This window comes from Stenella coeruleoalba, assembly GCF_951394435.1.
Source record: "Stenella coeruleoalba genome assembly, chromosome: 14".
NCBI classification, from domain to species: Eukaryota; Metazoa; Chordata; class Mammalia; order Artiodactyla; family Delphinidae; genus Stenella; species Stenella coeruleoalba.
This window is the reverse complement of record NC_137160.1, coordinates 52,752,678-52,780,185: the sequence shown is the minus strand read 5'-3', so window position 1 is coordinate 52,780,185 and position 27,508 is coordinate 52,752,678. Positions and strand designations below refer to the sequence as shown.

General features: G+C 38.9%; 1 protein-coding gene across 6 annotated transcripts in view; it reads left to right on the top strand.

Annotated features, from left to right (window-relative positions):
* Positions 1-27,508, top strand: part of YES1 (YES proto-oncogene 1, Src family tyrosine kinase) — a 76,161-nt gene that overhangs the window by 26,632 nt on the left and 22,021 nt on the right. For all 6 annotated transcript variants that reach the window (XM_079942770.1, XM_079942772.1, XM_079942771.1 and 3 more), the window contains exons 2-3: positions 22,598-22,870; positions 27,262-27,361. In XM_079942770.1, the coding sequence (XP_079798896.1) occupies positions 22,606-22,870; positions 27,262-27,361 (365 nt within the window). In that variant the 5' untranslated portion in view covers positions 22,598-22,605. The remainder of the gene's footprint in view (positions 1-22,597; positions 22,871-27,261; positions 27,362-27,508) is intronic.

The following is a 27,508-nucleotide window of genomic DNA, read 5'->3' as shown; positions in this document are numbered from 1 at the left end:
ATTCATATAAAATTTAAAATCAAAGAAGTATAACTTAAAACATGACTAATTACTAATATATTCTTATTGTAGCTAATTCACTCGAGTAAAATAATTCTCTCTAAATGTTAATAGCTTTCACTTGGTGGAACAGTAAACGCCAAGTGTTTTGATTGCTCAGACTCTCTTATTTTCTAGGACCTTCTCCACCATCTCATGGTTAAAGTGGGATCTGCCATTTCCGGTGGTGATCCCACCTCTTGGCTTAGAGAGACAGACCCAGAAGCAGGCAGCTGACCCAATATGGGCCAGAGTCCTTTAGGAATTTGGAATTGATACTTAGAATCCTCTGTCTGGCTCTAAAATGAAGATCATAACTCTGGAACTGTTGATAGCCATAACTCTGGAACTGTTCTACCATGTGACGTCAAGAGCCAAAAAGCCATTCTTCCACAGGAGAAAAGAATAAGACACATGAACAGAGTAGCAGAGGTGAAAGATGGAGAGGGACTGAGACAAATATAGGAAGGGAATGGAGAAGAGAGGGGGATTAAATAGGCAGGGAGACGAGGAGGAAAGAAGAGGGGGTTGGGGAGGGAGTGAGCAGAGAGAGGAGGACTCAGGAGGAAGAGAGAAAAATGAACAAACTAACTTTTTATGGCTTGGGCTCCTGATTCTGGTTTTTTCTTATGACCTTGGATTGGATTCCATGAGACACTGCTGTAACCTTTATTTAAAATGCTCTTTTTGCTTAATCTACCTCTAGTTAGTTCTGTCCTTGTAGCCAGAATAGTCTTAACTAAAGCAAACACTTGTTTTTGTTACGGTACTGCTAGCTGCTCTACATACAATATTAGTTAATTCTCACAACCTTTCATGATAGATATCATTCCTCCAGAAAAATGAGGGAACCTGGGTTTAGGAGAGATTAACTAATTTGATCAAGAATCCCAGTAGCTATTAAGAAACAAAACCAGAATTGAAATGTGGTCTAATTCCAAGTCAGTTCTTATTCATTCACTCTAAAGACATTTATTGACCATCTTCTGTGGGCTAGCACCGGGCCAAGGTACAACAGAGACCAACAGGCAGTGACAATTTAGTAAATGCTGTGGGGAAGGAATAAAATGGGCTATAAGAGCACGTGAGAGGTCAGGGAAGATGCCTTGAACATTTAAGCTAAGAGCTGAAGGTTGAGTAGTCATAAGCCAAGCATAAGGAAAGAGGTAGGTTGTGGTGAGCATTTATGAAAAGAAAATGGTGCAATTGAGAATCTAAAAAAAATTCATATGCGGGGAGCAAGGAGATGGATGGAAAGAGGTGAGCCAGGAGAGGTAAATAAAGCAAATCATGCAGGGACTCCTATTTCATATTAAGGAATTTAGACCTTATATTGGGAGCAGTATATGGACAGGGCCATTGAAGGCTCCTAATCAGATTTTCTCTTTAGAAAACACAAACATCCTTCACACTACACCCAGAAAAGACTGGAGAAATTCTTAACACTAGAGACAGTGAAGGTCAGCGAAGGAAGCTTTTGCAGTAATCCAGACAGTAAATGGTTAGTACCGAGGGAAGTAGTAATTAGTTGAGGGAAAAGTGGAAGAATGTTGGAGATTACAGGGTAGTATCGTCAGTTCCTGTTGACTGACTGGATGTGTGGGAGCGTGGGAGGAGTATGAGTTAAGAATGACTCTCAGGTTTCTGACTGAGGCAGCGGGGTGGACTGGAACAGTGTCCTCGCCATTCACTGACATCTGGGTGACAGAGAAGGAAGAGTGGATTTTGGTGGGAAAGATGGCAGATTCTATTTCAGACGTGATGAATTTGAGTTCTTGGAAGATAGCTGTCCCAGCTAACAAAGCCTCCTGCAGAGAGTGGATATGTTGACAAAATGAGAACTAGTCTTTCATCTTCACCCTTCATGTTTCTGGAGGGCAGTGCCTATAGGTATCTAATGAATTTTGATATTTTAGAGGATCTGAAAGACTTTTTCCATTAATTTTAAAAAAATAAAATCACGGTCTCTTCCAGCAAATCGCTAGAAAGTCATTGATTGTCTTTGCCATTCTACTGTGTAATTACCATTATTCTGTAGACTTTTATGTTTAGAAGAAAAAAAAAACCTATTTAAAGGCAAAATTGGTACTCCACGTATCCTTTTACCTAGTAGATATCCAGAGAATTATATTAGCTTTTATTTCCTTCAAAATCAGTGCCAGGAAAGAGAAAAATAAACATTTATTGAGTACATATCGTATGACAAAACCACAGTTTAAAAAAAAAATTATTGCTGACAGGACAGAACTTTCTTCGTGGAAGTTAAAAATTAAAATATCTTTTAACATACTTGGTAATTCAAATTTTGAAGCAAGCATTTTAAAACACTGTATTAACCTCTGACAAAACCAAAGTAAACTGTTTACTTCATGTAGTAATGTAACATCTTGTTTGAGAAGTTGGCAAAGTAAGCTAAAAAGGACAGTGTTTTAAAAAGGTTATAATTCTTCCATACATCTAAAATTATTTCACAATAGTTTTTAAATAAATGATGGTTTTAAACCTATATAATATGCACAAGTTACAATTAAATTCCTGGATACCAATCAAAATGTATTATTGATTGATTGGCTGCGTTGGGTCTTGGTTGCAGTGCGCGGGCTTTCTCTAGTTGCGGCAGGCGGGGGCTACTCGTTGCGTTGCGCGGGCTTCTCATCACGGTGGCTTCTCTTGTCGCGAAGCACGGGCTGTAGGCACGTGGGCTTAGTTCCCCCACAGCATGTGGGATCTTCCCGGACCAGGGATTGAACCTGTGTCCCGTGCATTGGCAGGTGGCGTCTAAACCACTGCGCCACCAGGGAACTCCCCAAAATGTGTTTTTAAAAACTTCTTTCGTACTAGTAGAAATACTAGCCTGAGTTCGAGAGGCGAGGATACAGTTTCTGCTTATTCCTGATAAAAGGGTAGTGATTTTACAGAATATAAGACCTGCACCAAATGGTATCAAAGGTCTGAAAGGTTCCTGGTCTCTGAGAGTGGTAACAGATTAAACTGATTCGCTTCTTGCCTTGCTTCCCTAAATTCATCTTCAGCCGTGCCCCTCGTCATGTGATTTATTTTGATTTTTGAAATACATCTGACTATTCCTTGCTGTTGCTTCTGTTGCTAAAGCTCCCTTTCCTCAGATCTGCATTAATTTCATGTTTACAGTTGTATATTTTATTTACCAAATAGATGTCTCAGTTTTATATCTATTGACTAAAACATGCATTGAAACTCAAAATATTGTTACAGCAAAAGCACAGTGGAAAAAAAATATTACAGGAATTTGGAGAAATCTAAAGAGTTCTGGGTCAGTTTTATAAACTGATGTTTCTAAAATCGTGTATCTAATTTCTTCTCTTTAGTCTTAAAAAGATAAACAGAAGGGACATATACATTATTATAGAAATAGTTGAATGATATATGTATATTTTTTTGCGGTACGCGGGCCTCTCACTGTTGTGGCCTCTCCCGTTGCGGAGCACAGGCTCCGGACGCGCAGGCTCAGCGGCCATGGCTCACGGGCCCAGCCGCTCTGCGGCCTGTGGGATCTTCCCGGACCGGGGCACGAACCCATGTCCCCTGCATCGGCAGGCGGACTCTCAACCACTGCGCCACCAGGGAAGCCCTGAATGATATATTTTTAAGGCTTAAAACTACGACTAAAGAAGAATCCATACAGTGTCTGAGGAGCATTTAATTTCCATAAGGACTTGAAAGTATTAACTAATTGTTTACTATAATTTCTAGGTCAAAAATCTTGACAAAGAACGATAAAAAAATCTTAAGATAGGTATAAAATCAGCTTATTTTTTCAAGAGTTGACTGAATTTGTAGAGAGAATGATGCTTATAAATACTTACAAGTAATAAATATCTTGGGGCTTTACATTAATTTGTAATTTGTTACTATATTTCCTAACACAATAAATTTTAAGTGTTCTTTACATCAGGTCCTTATGGCTGATCCTGTGCCAGACTTCATTAAAGAAACCATGCGGAACAACCCAGAATTTAGAATGAGTTGGCTTTTTCTTTAAGTTCACTTGTTTGCACATCTAAAGTGCAAAAAAAGAAAAAATTGGTGGTAGAAAATTGCTGTCAGTGAGACTGCAAGCTCAGTTTTCCATTGCTCACATTTTCTATTCTCCTTTGACTCTTGGGAAATTAAGTTCTTTGTTTGCTTTTACTAGACAAAGTGCACGCCCTTTAGTCGTGTGATGTTTCCTCCTCTCCGTCTGTTTTCTATTCTTTCATAGTCCTGCTTATCTTTTGTGCTTTATGCTAAAGGGAAGGATTTAAAAATGAAAGTAAGAGTAAAAATCGTTGACTATGTTTATGATCCATAGAGCACTGTGTCAAACTAGGCTTTTTACCCCCTTACTGGATACAGCATATAATGTCACAGTTGGTTAACTTGCTAGAGTTAGTTTATAGAAATAATGTACATTTTAATTTAAGAGTTCAAAAATGTGTTAAGTCATCTGAGAATTTTTAATCACTATTACTAATAATAAAACAACATGGTTATGGTGGAGAGGGGCGGGATGCTGTTTTCAGAGTTAGTAGATTTGTGTTGTGGGTAGAGCAGTGAGGCTGACTGCCAATAGTATTATCATGTTTGTAACATTTTCTAAAGGGCTGATGTTCAGTAACTTATCAAAGAACAGAAAATGTTATACACAAGCTTCCCCAGAGGCTGTATGGGTAGTGGAAAGAGGGCAGCCTAGAACTCAGACCCAGTTCCCCAGTTGTGCTTACTTTTAGCTTCATCTCCTTGAGCAAATGACTTCACCCACCCAGATGTCAGGTTCTTCAAATAAAAGATGTAGAGGTTATACCTACTTTTTTTTTCCCTGGTAATATTAGGATTATTATGGGGTCAAATTAAATAATAAAAAAATACTTTGGAGACATAAAACACTGTTAAAGAGTAAAATATTATTAAGACAGAATACCTTAACATAGAGTACAATGTGAAGTGTTACTTGCTAATGATTGAGCCAGGTGCATTTTAAAAATTATTTCAAATCTGTTCCAGCTCTACTAAACATACTGTTACAAAGCAGGTTCTGTTATAGTATAGGCAGTTCTGATATATGACTGCCTGATGGAAATTTGAAAAACTTTTATCTGACTTATGGAATTGATAAGTTAAGGAAATAGTCGAAGAACCTACAAGTATTTCTAGAATGCTTGCTATGCTTGGCCTTTTGGGGAGAAACAAATGTTAGGCAGGTTGTTGGAAAGAATAAGTCAGAATCAAGTTACAATTCAGTGATTTATTCTTTCTTTTTCTAACTATTTATTTATTTGTTTGGCTGCGCCAGGGCTTAGTTGCAGCATGTGGAATCTTTAGTTGCAACATGCAGCCTTTTTTAGTTGTGGTATGTAGGATTTAGTTCCCTGACCAGGGATCAAACCCAGGCCCCCTGCATTGGGAGCACAGAGTCTTAACCACTGGACCACCAGGGAAGTCCCTGATTTATTCTTTTAACAAAAATTAAATGAATACCCATGCATCTAAAGCAATTTGTATTAAGCAGAAGAAGATCCTTGTAGTATAGGCTCTGTTCCCTGTTGCTGTCTCTTCTGGCCTCATCTTTCCCCTTATTACTCTTCCACATTGTACTTCAGCACCAAACTACTTACGGTTTCAAAATCCCACTTTGTTCTGTCTTGTCTGTGGGCTTTTGTACATCCTGCTAGCTCTGCCTCTAAAAGACAGTCTCTGCTCCCTGATTTACATACTTAAAGTCTAATTGGCTTTTTTGTCTCCCCGAACCCCAGGTCTGTGTTTGGGAAGATTAGCAGGTGGTAGGGAAAGCAGGTTGGGAAGGTAAATTGGGGAAGTTAACGTGGAATACCAGGTTAAGGAGTTGGGTTCTTCTTCTGTAGGTACTAGGAAGCCATTGAAAGATTTAATCCTGGATGGTGTTCTAGACAAGGTCTCCTTTATAAAAATTATTAAGCAGTTCACAAGTTAGAACCTCCTTGGATTGGATTAGAGGTTGAGAATCACTATAAATTATCCAATTATGTAGCATAGTTGCAGAAACAGAGATGATTAGGATCTGAAGAAAAACAGAGCAGGCATTCGTTCATTTTAAAAATATTATTGATGCTTATTATGTTCCAGGCTCTGTTCTAGGTTCTGGGAATACTACAGAGAATGCCTTATAGATCAATAAGAAAAAGAGACAACCCTATAAGAAACTGAGTAAGTGTTTTGAATAGACATTTCACAAAAGAGAATGGCCAATAAACATATGAAAAGGTGCTCACTTCATCAATAATTATGAACACAAAATTTAAAGCACAGTGAGAGACCACTACATACCCACCAGAACAGATAAATTTTAAAAGATTGAAAATGCCAAGTATTGATGAACATGTGAAGCAATGGCAACTCTCATAATCTGCTGATGGGATTATATACTGGTGCAGCCGCCCTGGAAAACTGTTCTGCACTGTGTACTCTGTGACCCAGCAATCTCCTGCAAGGTATATTTCCAGTAGGATGGTTGCTGGCAGTTAAGTATGTTTCTTAATCTGGGTGGTGAGTACATTGGTGTTTGGTTTGTGCTAATTCGTCTAGCTGTACATTTGTTATATTTACTTTTCTGCATATATGTTATACTTCAATAAAATTTAAAAACAAAATTTGCCATTAGATTCTGGAGAGGAGAGCCATCATTATCCTCAAAGTCATTACCATTATAGCAAACATTAGTGGTTATTATATGCTAGGCACTGTTGTAGGCGCATTACATGTATTAACTCATTTAATCCTCACAATAACTCTTGAGTCTTAACTTTTATTATTCCCATTTTACAGATGAGGAAACAGGCACAGAAAGGTTGAGTAACTTGCCAAAGCTCACGAAGCTGCTGAACGGTGGACTCAGACTTTTTTTATGTTTTTATTTTTTGCGGTGTGCGGGCCTCTCACTGTTGTGGCCTCTCCCGTTGCGGAGCACAGGCTCCGGATGCGCAGGCCCAGCGGCCATGGCTCACGGGCGCAACCATTCCGCGGCATGTGGGATCTTCCCGGACCGGGGCATGAACCCGTGTCCCCTGCATTGGCAGGCAGACTCTCAACCACTGCGCCACCAGGGAAGCCCTGGACTCAGACTTTGCACCCAGACATTCTGTTTCTAAAATCTGTTCTTAAGCACTGTGCTGTACATCCAATAAGCAAATAACAGAACAGTCTTTGCTGTCAACGCTTATGTTTTATATAGTGATAAGTGCTATCAAGAAAAATAAAACAGGTTAAAGGGGAATAGGCAGTACTCTAGGGAATGTTCTACTGCTGCTTTATATAGGATGGTCAGAGAAGTTCTTATTGAGAAGGTGGTAATAGTGCAAAGACCCGAAGAAGCTGAGGGTATGAGCCATGCCAGTATGTAGCAGAAGAGCTTTCCAGGCAGAGAAAAGAAGGGGCAGTGGCCTGAGATGGGAGTTACTTGGCCTGTCTGAAGGACAACAAGAAGGCCATGGGGCAAATAAGGACACAGTAGTAGGAGATGAGGTAAGAGAAGTAATGGGGGCTCCGTAGTAGGATCTCGAAGGCGATTGTAAGAACTTTGGCTTTTACTCTGAGTGCAGTGAAAGTCTTGGACGGATTGTGGCACAGAGTGATGTGAAATGACTTGTGATTTATTTATTTATTTAATAAATTTATTTATTTATTTATGGCTGCGTTGGGTCTTTGTGGCTGCGCATGGGCTTTTCTCTAGTTGTGGCGAGCGGGTGCTACTCTTTGTTGCGGTGCGTGGACTTCTCATTGCAGTGGCTTCTCTTGTTGCAGAGCACAGGCTCTAGGCGCACAGGCTTCAGTAGTTGTGGCATGTGGCCTCAGTAGTTGTGGCGCTCGGGCTGTAGAGCGCAGGCTTAGTAGTTGTGGCACAAGGGCTTAGTTGCTCCGTGGCATGTGGGTTCTTTCCAGACCAGGAATCGAACCCATGCTTTGGCAGGCGGATTTGTCCCCTGCTTTGGCAGGCGGATTCTTAACCACTGCGCCACCAGGGAAGTCCCTGATTCATGTTTTAAAAGGATAGCTCTGTTACTTTGAGAAAAGCCCGTGAGGGGGTGCAAAAGCAGGAACCGGGAGACCATCTAGGCTGTTGGGAGTAATTCCATGTTGTTGAATTAGTGAGAGATGGTGTGACTTGGACCAGATTAGCAGTGGAGGTGGAGAAAAGTTTTCAGATTCTGGATATATTTGTAAAATAAAGCTTAGGAATTTGCTGTAGAGTTGGATATAGGATGTGAAATAAAGAGATTAAAGGATACTTCAGAGTTTTTGTCCTGAACAACTGGAGGAACAGCATTAACATTTACTGATATGGGGAAGATTGCGGGAGCTGGTTTGGGGAAAAAGATTAGGAGTCTTGGAAATGTTAAATTTGAGGTGCTTTTAGACATGCAAGTTGGGGATATTGAGTAGATATTTAGAAAACTAATCTGGAGTTCAAGTGAGGAGACTTTGGTAACCGTTGATGTATACTGTTGTACAGGTATTTAAAGATATGAGACTGGGTGTACCAGCAAAGGAGTGAGTGTAGATGGAGAAGGCCTGTGTTTAGATGTCAGGAGGTGAGGAGGGTGTGTTCTAGAAACTAGGTGGAAAAGGGAGGGATCCCTTGTATGGACTGTGGCTGACTGGTTAGGTGAGATGAGGACTGGATTGATTTAGCAATGTGCAGTTAATTGGGGACCTTAGTGAGCAGTTTTAATGTAGTGGAAGCAGCAAGCATGGGCAGAAATCAAGAAAATTCCGATTATATTTTAAGTGAGTATGAGAAACATAGGAAAGTTAGAAAAAATTTTTGCCAAAATAAGTGGGATGTGTAGAGAGAAGAGGGAAAGTTGAAATGGACAGGATTATGAAGGCCTGAGGTTTGAAAAGAGAATGCCTGACCATCTTAAATATCTGGTAGCATTTCTTCTTGTTGTCACTACCTTATCAATGCTTTATTTCCTATAGCATTTTGAAACAAAAGGTTTTCGAGTACTATAATTTACGTTCTTTTGGGGGATGACAAGACAGCCATATGAGAAATAGAAAGGGGCCATTTTACTTCTCTGCTTTTGAGAATTTGCCCCATCAGCAAAGCTCTGTTGATGTTTTTAGTTCCACTCTACCTTCTCTTGCCCTTTATCCAGGGAAGATGAGAAAGTACAATAGTTTAGGCGTGATGAGGGATCAAAGTAAAACTTTGCATTTGTTAACCTGCCTGACTCTACCCTCTGGTAATGGCTGGTGACTTAGTGGGGCTAGATCAGCATTACACATTAATCTTCCATATCTCTGACTTCCTTTCCACTAAAGAAAAAAAATCTAACACAGAAATTTGTTTCAGTTGGAAAAGTTTTTACTTTTAGTACATTTCGCTAATAGGTACTAAATTTTTTTTAATAGGTACTAAAGCAAGAGCTTATGCTGAACAGACTAATCATCATGGTAACTTCTAGGCCCACAATCTCGTAAGGAGACCATGGGGTGAGCACCTGACGGACAGATCTGGTCAGCAGGTTAGGGCAATGAGATAGCAGCTTACATTCTTTTGCTTTTACTCTTCTTCATGCTAGTGCAAACTCAGAAATAAGTGAATTAGGCAGTGGCTGGGGGAGTTTGAGGAAACCTGGAATAGACCATAAATGAATCAAAATTATGAGTAAATAGGGGTTAGAAGTAGGGAACTGTTATCCCAGTAGAGAGTGAAATAGTTGGTTGAAGCATCGGGGTATGGAAATAGAGATGCTGAATCCATGTTATAGAAGGGAAGCAATAAGCTCCTAACAATAAAGCAATGATTACCGAGTATCAAGACCTGCATTCAAACTTGAACACCATCAGCCTTTTGGGATTAATCTATATGATTAGATTGTTCTGTAGTTTATGGTTTTTATGAGACTCTTGCCTCTTCCCTATTACCATTTTTATGTTTAGAATAAAAACTTTCTGGAGTCCAAAAGAGCCTAACTCATTAAGCTGAGTATAAATTTTAGACTTAGCAAGTGGGTACATAAATGCTACCTTAAAAATTATTTCTTGAAATTAAAAATACTACAGAGCACTTCAATTATAGTAAAACACTTAAAATGTTAATTTGTTTGAAAGTGATGATGATGATGATTTTTTTGGCCATGTGGAGTGACATGTGGGATCTTAGTTTCCCTACCAGGGATCGAACCCACACCCCCTGCAGTGGAAGCGCAGAGTCTCAACCACTGGACCGCCAGGGAAGTCCCTGAAAGTGGTTATTGTTAAGGAATAAGTCCATTATCTGTTATATAAACTGACTTAATTTTATTTAGAAATAAACTCTCTGCACGTTAATGATATTAAAACCAAGGAATGAAATGTTTTTTTAGGGATTAAATTTAAGAACTTTTTTTTTTTTTTGGCCGTGCCTTGCAGCATGTGGGACCCTAGTTTCCCAACCAGGGATCGAACCCATGCTCCCTGCATTGGAAGCGTGGAGTCTTAACCACTGGACTGCCAGGGAAGTCCCCTTTAAGAACATTTAAAGTGGCCATGATGGATTTACTGTGATGGATTTACCACTCCCCCCAAAACCAAAAACCGAAAATCTGGACAAAGTATATGAAACAATTGTTTTCAGACATTGAACAACAGCAATACAGGACTGTGATCCCTGAAAGACAGGAAACAAATGAGGTAAGCTGGGCAGTCACCTAATCACCCCAGCTTTCTCTAGAGGCATGGTCTGAATTGCAGAGCAGGGATAGGGATCTTGGGCAAAGGAGGGTGGTTCTTTTTTTTTTCTTTTCTTTTTTAAAAAATTAACTTTATTTATTTATTTTTGGCTGCATTGGGTCTTCATTGCTGTGCGTGGGCTTTCTCTAGTTGTGGCGAGCGGGGCGGGGGCTGCTCTTTGTTGCGGTGTGCAGGCTTCTCATTGCAGTGGCTTGTCTTGTTTCGGAGCACGGGCTCTAGGCGTGTGGGCTTCAGTAGTTCTGGCACGTGGGCCCAGTAGTTGTGGCTCACAGGCTCTAGAGCGCAGGCTCAGTAGTTGTGGCGCACAGGCTTAGTTGCTCCACAGCACGTGGGATCTTCCCGGACCAGGGCTTGAACCCGTGTCCCCTGCATTGGCAGGCGGTTACTTAACTACTGCGCCACAGGGAAGCCTGAGAGTGGTCTTAATAAGTTGAGGAGATCAGAATTCATGGAGGCCAAGGCAGCTGGAAATTGCAGGGGAGAATTCCAGCAGAAAGACCACTATTTAGAAAAATAACGCTAACAGTCTGCAAAGGAGTCTCTCTGATTTTTTTGCTGAATTCTGGAAGGTACCTGCAGAGTGTGAAACTGTAAAGCCAGGCAAAGAGCAGTTTGTTGTGAGCTGGTGGCCCTTTGAGATCACGGAGGTTTGGGAGGCATTTGAGGTTTTACCAACTGGAGGGGAAAAAGTCCTTGTTGATTACTCTGAACTTCTAATAGAAACCTTGAAAGGGCTGTGGTGCTAGACTAGATTAACAAAGGAATATTATGAACAACTTTATGCTAATATAAATTTAATAACTTGGGTGAATTGGACAAATCTTGAAAAAGTTACCAAAGTAACACAAGAAAAATCAAATATGAGTAGCCCTGTATGTTAAATTTGTAATTGAAAACTCAAGGCCCAGATGGCTTCACTGGTGAATTCTTTTGAACATTTTAGAAGTAATACTAATTTTAACTCTTTAAAATAATAGAGGAGGAAGGGAACATTTCCCAACTTATTTCATGAGGCCAAAATTATCCTGATACCAAACACAGACAAATTACAAGAGAACAAAAGAGCAATATCTCTTTGATTATAGACATAAAAATATTGAACAAAATATTAGCCTTTAGGAATATATTAAAAGGGTAATATATCATAACCAAATGGGTTTTATTCCAAGAATGCAGAGGTGCCAAGGTGGGGTTAACACTCAAAAATCAATTAGTTTAATCCACCATATCAGTTGAGTAAAGGAGAAAACCCATGTGATCATCTGAGTAGATATATAAAAATATCTGACAAAATTTAACACCCATTCATGACAAAAACTCTAGGCAAACACAGAATTAGAAGAGAATGTCCCTTAGCCTAATGAAGGTCAGCTACAGTCTTACAGCTAATATACTTAATGGTGATAGACTAAATGCTTTTCCCTTAAGATCAGGAACGAGGCAAAGATGTTCTCTCTCCTCACTTCTATTCAGCATTGTACTAGAGGTGCTAAGGGAGAGTAAAAGTGTTTATTTGTACACATGACCTTTAATATAGAAAATCCTATGGAACTAAAAAAAAAGCTATTAGAATTAAGATGTGAACTTATTATTATTAGGGTCACAGGATATGAGGTCAATATATAAGTATCAAGTATATATATTATTAATATATTAATATATGTTTATATAAGTGATGAACAATTAGAAATAGAAATAAAATAATACCATTTATAGTAATAACCAAAAACCATGAAATGCTTAGAGATAAGTTTAACAAAAATTGAACAAGACCTATCTATCTATACACTGAAAATTGCAGAACATTGCTGAGAGAAATTTTTAAAGTTCTAAATAAATGGAGTACTGTATTCTTGGATCAGGAGATCAATATTTTCAAGATGCCGGTTTGCCCCAAATTGATCTGTAGGTTCAGTATCATCCCAGTCAACATTCCAGCAGGCATTTTTCTAGAGATTGACAAGCTGACTCTACAGTTTGTATGGAAATGAAAGACCCTAGTGCACAGGCAAACTGCAACTTCCAGGCCAAATCTGACCCGCTGCTTGTTTTTGGAAATAGTTTTATTACAACATTGCCACACTTAGCACTTATGTATTGTCTATGCACTAACATGCTTTTGCACTAACATGGTGGAGTCAGGTAGTTGTGACAGAGACCATTTGGTTTGCAAAGTTTAAAATGTCTATTCTTTGACCCCTTCCAGAAAAAGTTTGTTGACCCCCTTCCATAGAGTATCCAAAATAATTTTGGAGAAGATAAAAAAAACCCTGGAGGACTTATTTTATCCAATTTCAAGACTTACTGTAAAGCTATAGTGATGAAGACAGTGTGATAATTGACACTAGCATAGACATATAATATAAAACAATGGAACTAATAGTATAGAAACAGACCCTTGCATTTATGATTAATTGATTTTTTTTTTTGTGGTATGCGGGCCTCTCACTGCCGCGGCCTCTCCCACTGCGGAGCACAGGCTCCGGATGTGCAGGCCCAGCGGCCATGGCCCACGGGCCCAGCTGCTCCGCGGCATGCGGGATCCTCCTGGACCGGGGCACGAACCTGTGTCCCCGGCATCGGCAGGCGGACTCTCAACCACTGCGCCACCAGGGAAGCCGTATGATTAATTGATTTTTGACAAAGGTATCAAGATAATTCAATGGGAAATGGATAGTCTTTTCAGCAAATGGCAGTTGAAGAACTGTATATCCAATTTAAAAATATGGGATCGCAGACTTCACAACATATATAAAAATCCACTTAAAATGGCTCAGTAGGCCTGATATAAAGAGCTAAAACTTCTGGTGAAAACAGGAGAAATTCTTCTGGTGAAGAATTCTCAATTAGGACACAGCACAAACCATAAAATTAAAATTTCTTAATTGAGCATCAAAATTAAAAATCATGTTCAAGGATACTGCTATAAAAATGCAAAGGCAACCTATAGGCTGGGAAAAAATATTTGACAAAGAACTTGATTCTGGAATATTAAATAATATAATAAATAGTATTATATTAGTAAATATTCTTGTTTCCAGAATATATTATAAAGAAGACAACCCAATTAAAAAATTGAGTTGAACAAATATTTCACCAAAGTAGATACGAGTAGCAAATAAGCACATGAAAAGATGCTTAATATCAGGTGCTTAGTCATTAGGAAAATATAAATTAAAACCTTAACAATAGCACTACACACCTAAAAAAATCAACTGACCAATAACAAGTGTTGATGAGGATGTAGAGCAACTGGAATTCTCATTTTGATCGGGAGAATGCAGAATGTTAAAGCTGCTTTGGAAAAGTGTTTGCAGTTTTTTATAAAGTTATACTTCCAATACAGCCCAGCAGTTTCCCTCCTAAGTATTTACTCAAATGAAATGAAAACTTGTGTTCACAGAAAAACCTATGTGTATGTGGTCATAGTGGCTCTATTTGTGATTTTCAAAAACTGGAAACAACCCAGATCAACTGGGGAATGAATAAACAAACTGTGGTATATGCATACCACTCAGCGATAAAAAGGAACGAACTAAAAAAAGGGGGGTGGGGGAGGGGAATGAACTGATACCTGCAAAAACATGGATGGATCTCAGATGGATTATGCTAACTGAAAAAAGCCAGAATCAAAAAGCTACATGCTGTATGGTATCTGGAAAAAAAAAGGTGAAACTGTAAGAACAGAAAACAGATTAATGGTTGCCTGGGGTTGGAGGGGGAGGTTGACTACAAAAAGTGCATGGAGGTGTCAGGGGATGGGGGTGGGGATGGAACTGTTCTTTATCTTCATTGAGGTGGCAGTTGCACGACTGTATGCATGTGTCAAAACTTGCAGACCTGTATACTAATATGAGTGGATTTTACACATTTATGCCTTAATTTTTAAAGATAGGGTTTTAAAAGTGAGAAACTGACCTATTGATGTAGTAAGGTATGAAGGAATCATCATTGCATCTTAGTAACCATGCAGTCTTAGATTGCCATTGGATCTAATCTGAGTGTAGAAATAATACTGGATTTTAGAGGGCAGGCTTGAGATTGAAATGCTCTTGATAACATTGGCAAATTAAATGGTGGTAAAGGTGTTTGGCAGTTACTGACCAAAGTCCTGACCATTGTTTATATCAGTGAACTAAAATCAGTGGTTAATCAACAGTTCTAATGATTTTGGTAATGCTCATGTTGTAAATGTGTGTAACATCAATTCAGCCATATGCATTTTATATTGTCAGCTACCTTTGGTATCAGTAGATTTCAATTGTCAAAGCTCTTTAGATAGAATAAAAAGTCAAAGAGCTGTGTAGACTATTTGGATCATATCCAAACCCAAGTAAACATGTGATGGGTTTCTGAGAGGGGAAAGAAAGACTTAGAAGTGTTGTTGAGAATGTGGAGAATGGATTCACATTCACTGCTGGTGGGGATGCAAAATGGTACAGTCACTATGGAAACCAGTTTAGCAGCTTATTACAGTAACTTAACTTTATATGACCAAGCAGTTCTATTCCTTAGGTATTTATGGGGAGAGGGGGGAGAGGCACATATCTACCCACCCGAAGACTTGTATGGGGATGTTTGTAGCTGTTTTATTTATAATAGCCCCAAACTGGAACAACCCAAATACCCATCAACAAGTGAATGGCTAAATAATTATGGTATATGATGGGGTTCTACTTAGCAATACAAATTAATGAACTACCTATATATGCAGCAATATGGAAGTATCTCAGGTACACAATGCCTAATTTAAAAAAATGGCAGACACGAAAAAGACTATAGTGTTATTCTATTTATATGAAACTCTAGAAAAGATAAATGTATAGTTAGAGAAAACAAATCAGTGATTGCTTAGGGATGGGGTTGGGGATTTTCCCTATTGGGAAAAGGGTACAACAGAATCTTCTGGGGGTGATCGGAATCTTCTATATTGTAATTATAGTATTGGTTGCACAGTTATAGACATTTGCCGAAACTCATTGAACTGTACACTTTAAATGGGTGCATTTTATTGTATGTAAATTACACCTCAAAGTTGTGGGTTTTTTTTTTTTTTTTTTTTTTGTGGTACGCGAGCCTCTCACTGTGTGGCCTCTCCCGTTGTGGAGCACAGGCTCCGGACGCGCAGGCCCAGCGGCCATGGCTCTCGGGCCCAGCCGCTCTGCGGCATGTGGGATCCTCCTGGACCAGGGCACGAACCCATGTCCCCTGCATCGGCAGGTGGACTCTCAACCACTGCGCCACCAGGGAAGCCCAAAGTTGATTTTTTTTTTTTCTTTTTTTGGCTGCGTTGGGTCTTCGTTGCTGCATGCAGGCTTTCTCTAGATACAACGCACGTGCTTCTCATTGCGGTGGCTTCTCTTGTTGCCGAGCATGGGCTCCAGGTGTGCGGGCTTCAGTAGTCGTGGCTCGTGGGCTCTAGAGCGCAGGCTCGGTAGTTGTGGCGCACGAGCTTAGTTGCCTCACGGCATGCAGGATCTTCCTGGGCCAGGGATCGAACCTGTGTCCTCTGCATTGGCAGGCGGATTCTTAACCACTGCGCCACCAGGGAAGTCCCGAAGCTAATATTTTAAAAAAGAACATTTTAGGAAAGAATATCTGATAGTGTCTAAGGGAAGAAGTTTCTGTAATCTAAATTTTAAGTTCATATTTCTCAGAAAATCTTAAAGTAACAGTAATATTCAAATTGAGGTAAAGCCTGTTTTTCAGCAAATATTCATGCACCTTATACTCAAGCAAATATCTATATGAAATCATTTGCTTAAAAATTGAATTTTACTTTTATAGACTATAAATTTTACAGTCTTAAGGATAGCTCAGATTTATGTAAATACTTTGAGAGAAGATCTATTTTTGTTAAGCTATTGATTCTTGATATGTTGAAAGGGATTTAATATATTAACCATTGTCATGTGATTTGAGTAGTTTATTATTTAAGATCCTTTCAGCTGCAAGTAACTGAAAACCAAACAAGAAAATTGACTTTTACAGTAGATATTTATCTCACACAGTAAGATTTCTGGAGCTAAATTGTGTTCTCGGGTTATTATAGGGTTATATAGTTCAGTAACTGAGCAGCAGCATCAGGGACCCAAGTTCCTTTCATCTTTCTGCCCTCCCCTTTTCAGTATGTTTGTGTCCTCCTTTCACATGGGTGCTTTGTGGTCTCAGATTTAGGCATCAACAACAATAACATCTAGGGAGTGAAATGGAATATTTCTGTCTTGTATTCCTTTTTACAAGTGAGGAGAAACTTCCTAGAAGCCCATGCTCATGGCTTACACAGTTAATGGCAAAGGGATAGGACCAAGAGTGGCTTAAATCAGTCATTATTTATTACCTGGGGCTGGACAAATGAAGGAAGGTGAACAAAATCAGGGTTCTTTTATCAAAGCAGGATGGCTGTTGAGTAACCCAAGTGTCTGCCGAATTAGATCACGCCAAGACTGCGAAGGAAAGTATCTGTGAAGTAGACAAATCATATAAAACGTTTTGATACAAAGTGTATGTTTCCAGCTTATGAAGATGTTGTATTCCAGATTTCACCATATTTTCATGGCCTAGTCATTAATTTATTATTCAACTTAACTGTGCTCTCACTTTTACCTTCATGATGCTAAGAAATGCTCTTGTGAAAGTCATCAGCGAGCTCCTAATTACTAATCAGCTGGCCTTTTAAAATCAGTTTAAACGCCACTTGATTTCATGTTGGTCTTTACCATTATTAGTCATTTTCTTCTTGAAAGTCTATTTCTCTATTCCCACTGTATTATTCTGCTTGTTAAAAATGTATTAAATACTCCAAACTAACAAAAAGAATTATATCTATTACCTACGTTTAACACCTTAACATTTTTCTCTATTTGCTTCATTTATCTTTTAAGAAAAAAAAAAAAGTGCCACAGATACAGTTGAAACTCTTCCCCAACCCTTTCCACTACCTTGAAGTTAATGATTATGCTTTCCAATTGTGTTTTTGTATTTATGAAAGCACTCCCAATTCTTAATTGCTGCTTCCTAATTTCCTTGCCCGTCTGTTCCTTATCTGTAGGTGTCTTGCAACACTGTATTAATTTTTCACACCTCTCCAAGTCTGTGCCTTGGGTGAGTTTTATTATCTCCAAAAGGTGTGGTAACACTGAAAAAAATTTTAACTTTTCTCTGGTTTCTACCTCTTTCTGAGTTTTACACTTACTGTCATTCCCCACTAGACTTCTTAACATCATGCCCCACAGACCCCTAAAACTAACATCTGAAACTGAACTGGTTGGTCCAGAAAAACCTGTTTTTCTTTTCTCTACCTCATGGTGTTACTTTCCACTCAGTTCAAACTAGAAACTCTTGCGTCATCCAGCCCCTAGCATGCACATAGTAACTACTTTTAAAGTGTTTGGTAAATTGTAAGGACTGAGTAAATGACTCCTTTTTCATGTCTCCTCCACCCATACTCAGCCGATCACCTAGAGTTGATTATTTTACTTATTTTCATTTCCCCTCATCTTTGGCCCCAGTATTCCTGCTTTTGTCCTGCCTCCCATGGGTCATGGCAGTAGTTTTGTAACTTGACTAACTGCCGCCATTCTTTCTTTCCACTCTATAATTTGTCCTTTTACCACAGTTATTCTAAAATTCTAATATTTTCTGCGATTCACCTTTTTTTTTTTTTTGCGGTACGCGGGCCTCTCACTCTTGTGGCCTCTCCTGTTGTGGAGCACAGGCTCTGGACACTCAGGCTCAGCGGCCATGGCTCACGGGCCCAGCCGCTCCGTGGCATGTGGGATCTTCCCAGACCGGGGCACCAACCCGTGTCCCCTGCATCGGCAGGCGGACTCTCAGCCACTGTACCACCAGGGAAGCCCTATTCATCTTTTTAAGAATCTTAACTTTCCAGTGCTCCCTGGATAAATCTAAAAGTTATTGCTTAGCAAATAATCCTCTTTGTGTGTAAATTCTCCTCGAACACTAGCCATCTGTCCCACCATTCTCAAAAACACCCCCTTATACTCCTGCCACAGGGTTTTCTGTTCCCCAAATACACCATGCTGTTCCAAACATCTGAACCATTCTTCCCACTTCATTCTTCCTGGAATATCCTAGTTCTTCTTCCCTAAATCTCCAACTCTTCAAGACCTAGCTCAGATGCCATTGTCTGCAAAAATTTTCTTTCCCAAGCACTCAAGGCAGAGCTCATAACTTCTGTTGTATTCCCATGATGTTCTGTATGTACCTCTGCTCTAGTGTTTTTTTTTTTCACTCTGGCATTTTTCAAATTTTACAGTACTGTGTTTTTTTCCTTCACTTATGTGTGACCTTTTTAAAGAAAAAGAACCATTCTTGCCATCCTTAGCTCCCTTTATAGTGTCTAATAAATATATGTTGTTAATAAATATGTATCTGTAAGTTAGTAGCTTGGAACTTGAAAGAGGCTTTTCCCATGTAAATATTTTAAATAATGTTATGTTTCTAAGACAGTCCATTAAAATCTGTATAACTCATTGCACCTGAAGTTTACTTAAAAATGTAAATCACATCCTACATTTATAATAATGTTTCTAGGGAATTCCCTGGCAGTCCAGTGGTTAGGACTCAGCACTCTCACTGCCAGGGGCCCAGGTTCAATCCCTGGTCGGGGAACTAAGATCCTACAAGCAACGCAGTGTGGCCAATATATATATATTTTTTATATATATATATATATATATATATATATATAAAATATATATATACGCACACACTTATATACACACACATATATATATATATATATATAAATGTTTCTAAAGGAGATGGGCAGCCGTGATGGCTCCTGTGTATTGATGCTGGGTGCTATTGGAACTGTCCTGGAGCTATTGAAAAGAATAAGTGGGTAGATGTGAGGAGCTGGACCAAAGACTCTATTTAAGAAAAAGAGACTGGTGGACAGTAGTAATGAAAAACTGGTAGAGTGAGGGGAAAAAAGATGATACGACTTTTGAAGGAAGAGGAGTTAAGTTAGGAGTGATGTCTTACGGGGCGAAAAGACCTTAGCAAAGATCCTGAGTGAAGAAAAAGGTGAAAATGAGGAATTAAGGAAGCTGGAAATAGAAATGAGGGTGGGTAAATAGTTATAGTAACCTTGGTTATGAATTGATGTATTTCAGTTGGTCTGTTATCAAATTTAAAATGTTAGCACCGTTACTGGCTTTCATAATTTTTTCTCTGTCATACAACTACTGTTCTTTCAAAGTCTATGTAATTGTTAAAATATTTTTTTAATATTTAGACTTTGGATATAGGTAATAGTGAAAGTCTTGTATAGATTTTAAAATATTTTTGCAATTTAACATATTTTATGGGTATATATTGATTGTTGATTAAAATTCACCCTTCAGCCTTGAGTATTGAGCCAAAATTTGCCAATCTCATAAGCAAAAAGGATACCTTTAAAAATTTGCATTTATTGATTGATTGTCGTGCCGTGTGGCTTTTGGGATTTTACTTCTCCGACCAGGGATCAAACCCAGGCCCTCAGCAGTGAGAGTGTGGAGTCCTAACCACTGGACCCCCAAGGAATTCCCTAAAAATTTGCATTTATTAGAAGACTGGGATGGTTGGACATATCTTCATATGCTAATTGGCCTTTCATATTTCCTTCGTGAATTGCCTGTTGATAGGCTTTCCTATTTTTCTAAGGGGCTTATATATATGTTTTTAACGTGTAAGAGTTGTCTGTATTAAGAACGTCAACCAGTTTTCATACGAGTACATGTATGTGTTGAGAGAGCAAGTAAGAGCATGAGCAAGTGCAAAGATATTCTCCCTACTTCTCATGTCTTTAGTTTCACTTAAGAGTTTCTGTGTCCACACGTGCCCCCCCAACTTAATCATATATCTCTTAGTCTTTTCCTTTAAGGTTTCTACTTTTACGCTTTAAAGGGTTTTCCAACTCCTAGATTATGAAACAGCTTACCTTTAGTTTTTTCTAACACATTTAGAAGACTGCCTTTTATATATTTAGCTCATTATTCTCTCATAGTGTTTTCAGTAGATATTGTAAGTTTCCAGTCCCAGTCATGTTCCAATCCTGTGCTTTATTGTCACGTCTTCAGAGTATACCTGTTTTAAGATAGATGTGAAAACCTTCCAACTTTGAGTTTCTGAGACTGTTTCTCTTTTAATATTTATAGCTACATTTTAAATCGATATTATGTAGTTGAGTTTGTAAAAATGTTCAGTCTTTCAGAATTGATGAAGCAGTCATCTTATCACTCACCTACTTCCTTTTGAATGCTGTAAAAGAAGGGAAATACTGTAAAAAGTAAGTGAATTAGGGGAATTCCCTGGCAGTTCAGTGGTTAGAACTCTGCACTTCCACTGAAGGGGGTGCGGGTTCAGTCCCTGGTTGGGAAACTAAGATCCCGCATGCCACGCGTCACAGCCAGGAAAAAAAACAAAGTGAATTAATGAAATCACCATTAGTTCTTCTGCAGGAAGTGAATGGAATAATGCAGATTTTGTCATATCAGTAAACATACTATATGCAAGTCATGTTGGTAGGCTGTACAGTATATAAGAGGTGAGAAACTCTTGCTTTTTAAGAAGTGTGTTGCCAGTGACTTGAGGGTAGGCTGGGAATTAGCAGAAAACAAGATGCAAGTGAGAGTCTCGTACAAAAATCTCTCCAAAAGTACATTAGAAGTTTTAAGGAAGAAGGTATTTTACCAGTTATGGAGACAGCCTGAATGGTAAAGTAACATTTGTAATGACCCTCAGTGAATGGATAAATTTTAGCAGGTAGAGATGTGAGGAGAGTATTAACCGACAGAGGCGCTTTTAGGAGGGAAAACACAAAAATGGGAAAGCACAGGGCATATGTATTGGAGAAACAGGAATTTATTTTTTCTCCATGTGTGCATAAGGTAAGTGAGGAAATGATAAAGTGGGAAAGATAAATTGAAGTCCAATTTGGCAAGCATTGGGAGTGCGTCCATTGGTAGGGAAGGGAAAAGATATAGAGCTGCATTGTCCTGTGTAGTAGCTACTAGCCACATACAGCTGTTGAGCACTTAAAATGTGCTTGGTCCAAATTGAGATGTACTGTAAGTTTAAAATGCACACCAGATTTCTAAGATTTAGTACAAGAGAATATAAAACATCTCATTAAGTTTTTTCATATTGATGACATGTTGAAATAATTATATTTTAGATTTATTGAGTCAAATCAAATATATTATTAAAATTAATTTTACCTGTTTTTATTTTTTAAATGTATTTATTAGAAAATTTAGAATTATATGCATGGCTCAGGTTATATTTCTGTTACACAGTGCTGGTATAGGTAGAAGGAAAGCAACCAGAATTTGCTAGTACCCACTGTGTAGAACCAGAGATTGTCTAGAAGTTGTAAGAAATTTAATCCTTATAGAAAACCTTATGAAGTAGGTGATATTATTGTTCTCCTTTATCAAGTAACTGAAGTGCAGAGAAGTTAAGCAACATACCTGCAGTCACTGCACTAGGAAGTAAGAAGCTAGGATTCAAACTCTCACCTCTGGCATCAGAGCCCATGGTTTTCCCAATACACTGTGGCATGTTGGCATTGAACCATTAAAGGAGATTGAGCTGGAGAATGACATGATTGGAATGATACATTAGCAGAATTGTAATAAAGATAAATGATGTGGAGAGACTTTATTTGCAGCTGTCTAGGTTCTTTTTGGTTTGTTTTGTAATTGTTTACTTATTTGCAGGGGAAAAATGCCTCGTTTAAAGTCAATTATTGAATTGCACCTTTTGAAGTATGTTTTATGTTAACTGCTTCTCAAAATTTGTCTTATCACCTTTGTAGATTTGATAATGGGCTGCATTAAAAGTAAAGAGAACAAAAGTCCAGCCGTTAAATACAGACCAGAAAACACTCCAGAACCGGTCAGTACAAGTGTCAGCCATTATGGAGCAGAGCACACTGCAGTGGCACCAACATCCTCCACAAAGAGCACATCTGTTAATTTCAGCAACCTTTCCATGACACCATTTGGAGGATCCTCAGGGGTGACACCTTTTGGAGGAGCATCTTCCTCATTTTCAGTGGTGCCAAGTTCATATCCTGCTGGTTTAACAGGTGAGATTTAAATGGACAATCCTGTTGTTGGTTTGAGAATGTGACCTTGGGCAATACATAAAGTTTGCCTGCTATAACAGAAATAACTTACTGGGGGACTATTAAAATAAGTTTATGTAAAAATTAAAGTCTCCAACATAAATTCAAGTCTTATTGTGTACATCCGGGAAATTTGGTAGTAATCTGATGGTGATTTTATATATATATATATATATTTTTTTTATATATATATATATATATATATATGTACTGGGTTATATAATTAATTATTTCACTAATTCATTTTTCAAATAATTATTGAGTGCTGACTGGCAGGCACTGGAAATATAAAGATTAAAAACGTATACCCCAAAGAGAACCCTCCTGCACTGTTGGTGGGAATGTAAATTGATACAGCCACTATGGAGAACAGTATGGAGGGTCCTTAAAAAACTACAAATAGAACTACCATATGACCCAGCAATCCCACTGCTGGGCATATACCCTGAGAAAACCATAATTCAAAAAGAGTCATGTACCACAGTGTTCATTGCAGCTCTATTTACAATAGCCAGGACATGGAAGCAACCTAAGTGTCCATCAACAGATGACTGGATAAAGAAGATGTGGCATATATATACAATGGAATATTACTCAGCCATAAAAAGAAATGAAATTGAGTTATTTGTAGTGAGGGGGATGGACCTAGATTCTGTCATATGCAGTGAAGTAAGTCAGAAAGAGAAAAATACTGTATGCTAACACATATATGTGGAATCTTAAAGAGAAAAAAATGGTACTGATGAACCTACTTGCAGGGCAGGAATAAAGACATAGACATAGAGAATGGACTTGGGGACTGGTGGGGGAGGGGGAAGCTGGGTCGAGGTGAGAGTAGCATGGACATATATACACTACCAAATGTAAAATAGATAGCTAGTGGGAAGCAGCCTCATAGCACAGGGAGATCAGCTTGGTGCTTTGCGATGACTTAGAGGGGTGGGATAGGGAGGGTGGGAGGGAGGCTCAAGAGGGAGGGGATATGGGGCTATATGTATACGTATAGCTGATTCACTTTGTTGTACAACAGAAGCAAAGACAGTATTGTGAAGCAGTTATACTCCAATAAAGATCTATTTTAAAAAAAAGTATACCCCTCCCTCCTGTGGACTTCCCTGGCAGTCCAGTGGGCGCAGGTTCGATCCCTGGTTGGGGACCTTAGGATCCCACATGTCGTGCAGCACGGCCAAAAAACAACCACCCTGAAAAATGTATACCCCTCCCTCTAGAATATTACAACTTCTGAGGATTGTAAAGTGCTAGCCATTATTAAAGTATTATAGTAGTTACTTGATAAATGTTAGGTAAGTGGCAGTTTCATGATGATAATACAGTTTTTTCGATTAGACACTACTGACTGAAAAAAGAAAAATCCTGAGGCTCAGTGTTTAAATGATTTTTTTTTCAGAGTCACAGATAATAAGCAGGAGGGCACAGATTTAATGACCTATTCTAGAACTTCATTTTTTACCCTATAATATCTTTTCAGAGAACAGCAAGAAGTGATGGCCAACAACCTTTCGTGGAGTCAGAAATGCTCTAAAAACGTAGTCAGAAATTTCAAAAAGAGAGATGGTTCTTTTGTGAAGGGTCCCCTATCGGAATGCTTTTCCCTTGAGTAACAAAGCACAACTGGCTTTAAAAGGTAGGGTGAGCTCCAGGATTCCTTGATCCAGCAGTTCCTTGATATCATCAAGGACTCGAGTTTCTTTGGTGTCTCTCTTGGAGCCCTTGGAGTGTCCACTTTATCCTTAGCCTTGGCAAAACAGCTGCCAGCACCAAATTGAGCAACATGAGGGGACAAAAGAAGAATCTCTTCTACAAGCATGGACTATAAATGTGTCCCTTCACTCTGCTCACCTCCAGACCAAAAATAGTGACTAGAGAATGTCATACACAAATTCTGTTAGACTGTTCATTTGAGAAGTTATGGACATCAAAGAGTCAATAATAGTCTTAATTCCAGTCCCCTAACTCTAAATACTTCAGTAATAGTTGGTCATGATGGTATTTCTCAGTCACCAGTAAAAGTTTATTTTCAGGATTATATGTTCTGGAAAGATATTAATCCAAAATGATTAAATGTTGAGAAGACATACTTGAGTTACCTAAAGCAGTTTATTTACGGGAAATAGTCCATTCATGGGTATTAATTTATTGATGAGTGTCTGTGTGCCAGGTATAGAGAGTTGTAAGCAAGAGAAACAAGATTTCTGCCCCAGTGGAGTTTACATTATAATGAGGGTTGGATAATAATTATAGAAACAACTAAACAGGATGATTAATGGTTCATAAATACTATGAAGGAACTAACTAGAATGATTGGCGAAGGCCCTTTTTAAATGATCAAGGAAAGCCATCTTGAGATGAAATCGTTTGAGCTGAGGTTTGATGAGAATGACCTAAATATGTGCATAAATGGGAAAAGAGCTTTCTGGGAAGAGAGAATAACAAATGCACTTTAGGAGGTACAGATGGGCTTGGCAGGTTTGAGGACTAGTATGGGCAGAGGGTAGAGTTACATGATATGCGGTTGAAGAGTCAGGATTTCTCAGGACCTCATAGACTATAGTAAGAAGTATGGGTTTTATTCAAAGCTAGAAGGAAGTTATTGAAGAGATTTCAGTAAAGAATTTGCACGATTGAATTCCCTTTCTAAAAACTTCCCTCTGGCAGCTGCGTGAAGGGTGGATGTAGGGAACCAGATATAGAAGTGAGTTAGGCTATTACTTTCCCAGTAAGAGATAACAGGGACTTGGATTAGGGTGGAAGAGCTGGAAATGAAAAGGAAGTAGATAAGGTACTTTAGAGGTAGAACTGACAGTGCTGGTAATGGACTTGGCTTGAATACCTGACTGGTAATGTTCGCTGAGGTAGGGAAGACTTCAGTAATACTTCAGGTTAGAGGAGAAAAGTCAACACCTTTGTGGGGTTTTTTTGTTTTTTGTTTTTTTTCTTTTGCGGTACGTGGGCCTCTCCCTGCTGTGGCCTCTCCCTTTGCGGAGCACAGGCTCCGGACGCGCAGGCTCAGCGGCCATGGCTCACGGGCCCAGCCGCTCCGGGGCATGTGGGATCTTCCCGGACCGGGGCACAAACCCATGTCCCCTGCATCGGCAGGCGGACTCTCAACCACTGCAGCACCAGGGAAGCCCAACACCTTTGTTTTGTACCTAATAAATTTTAAGTGCTTGATAGACATTTGAGATGTCAAATAGGTAGTTAATATATGACCGGGCCTCAGGGGAGAAGCCAGATAAATGAGATTCTGTTCTTTCGCTTGCAGATAATAGTTTGGCTATTTAAGTTGCTTATGTCTTAACCAACTACATACAGTGCTTTATATGACAAAATTACTTTTGGAATTTATAATCCATATCAGCCATACCATTTAGTTTCTAAGAAAAGCATGCTGTTTTTATCTTTGTGTTAAATATAATAAATAATCTTAATAAAACCCTAGTTATTACTGTTAGTCTTTTTTTAAATTAATTTTTATTGGAGTATAGTTGATTTATAGTGTTGTGTTCTACTGTACAGCAAAGTGAATCAGTTATACATATATCCACCCTTTTTTTAAATTCTGTTCCCATATGGGTCATTACAGAGTATTGAGTAGAGTTCCCTGTGCTATACAGTGAATGATTAGTCTTAAGGATGGGAATGTTCACTTACTGTTTTTAAGAAATTGAGATGATCAATGCTAGTAGTTTATAATACTCGTTAATGCTTTTTCTGCCAAAGAATTGATTTGAACTTTGTCTTTTCAAGCTAGAGATGTTGCAGCTGTGAATCAAGATTAAAAATGTCTCTCTGGGTCTATAGAATTTTAGAATTTGTAGAGTACAGTAGTCTCATGGAAGGCCTTAAGATAGCATCTTAATAACTTGAAAACTTCAGCAACCCAAATCTCCAACTTTTTTTTTTTTAATTTTATTTATTTATTTATGGCTGTGTTGGGTCTTCATTTCTGTGCGAGGGCTTTCTCTAGTTACGGCAAGTGGGGGCCACTCTTCATCGCAGTGCACGGGCCTCTCACTATCGTGGCCTCTCTTGTTGCGGAGCAGAGGCTTCAGACGCGCAGCCTCAGTAGTTGTGGCGCACGGGCTTAGTTGCTCCGCGGCATGTGGGATATTCCCAGACCAGGGCTCAAACCCGTGACCCCTGCATTGGCAGGCAGACTCTCAACCACAGCGCCACCAGGGAAGCCCCTCCAACTTTTAAAAATAGATTCTGGAGACCAGGAAAAGAGCTATGCTTAATAAGCTTTTTTTGTTGTTGTTGGCAATGTTTTTAAATTTTTCTGTTGTTAATTTGTCTATATAATTTGCATTGGTCTTTTTTTCCCCCAATAGGTGGTGTTACTGTATTTGTGGCCTTATATGATTATGAAGCTAGAACTACAGAAGACCTTTCATTTAAGAAGGGTGAAAGATTTCAAATAATTAACAATACGTAAGTGTTATGAACATTTTATGGGGGAGAGATACCAATGACAGCCTACTTTACACTGAAACCACTGAGCTGGATGATGATTCAGAGACGAGAGTAGTGGGGCGTGGGTCTCTGCCCACTGGATTGGATGATACATTTGGTTTCTTT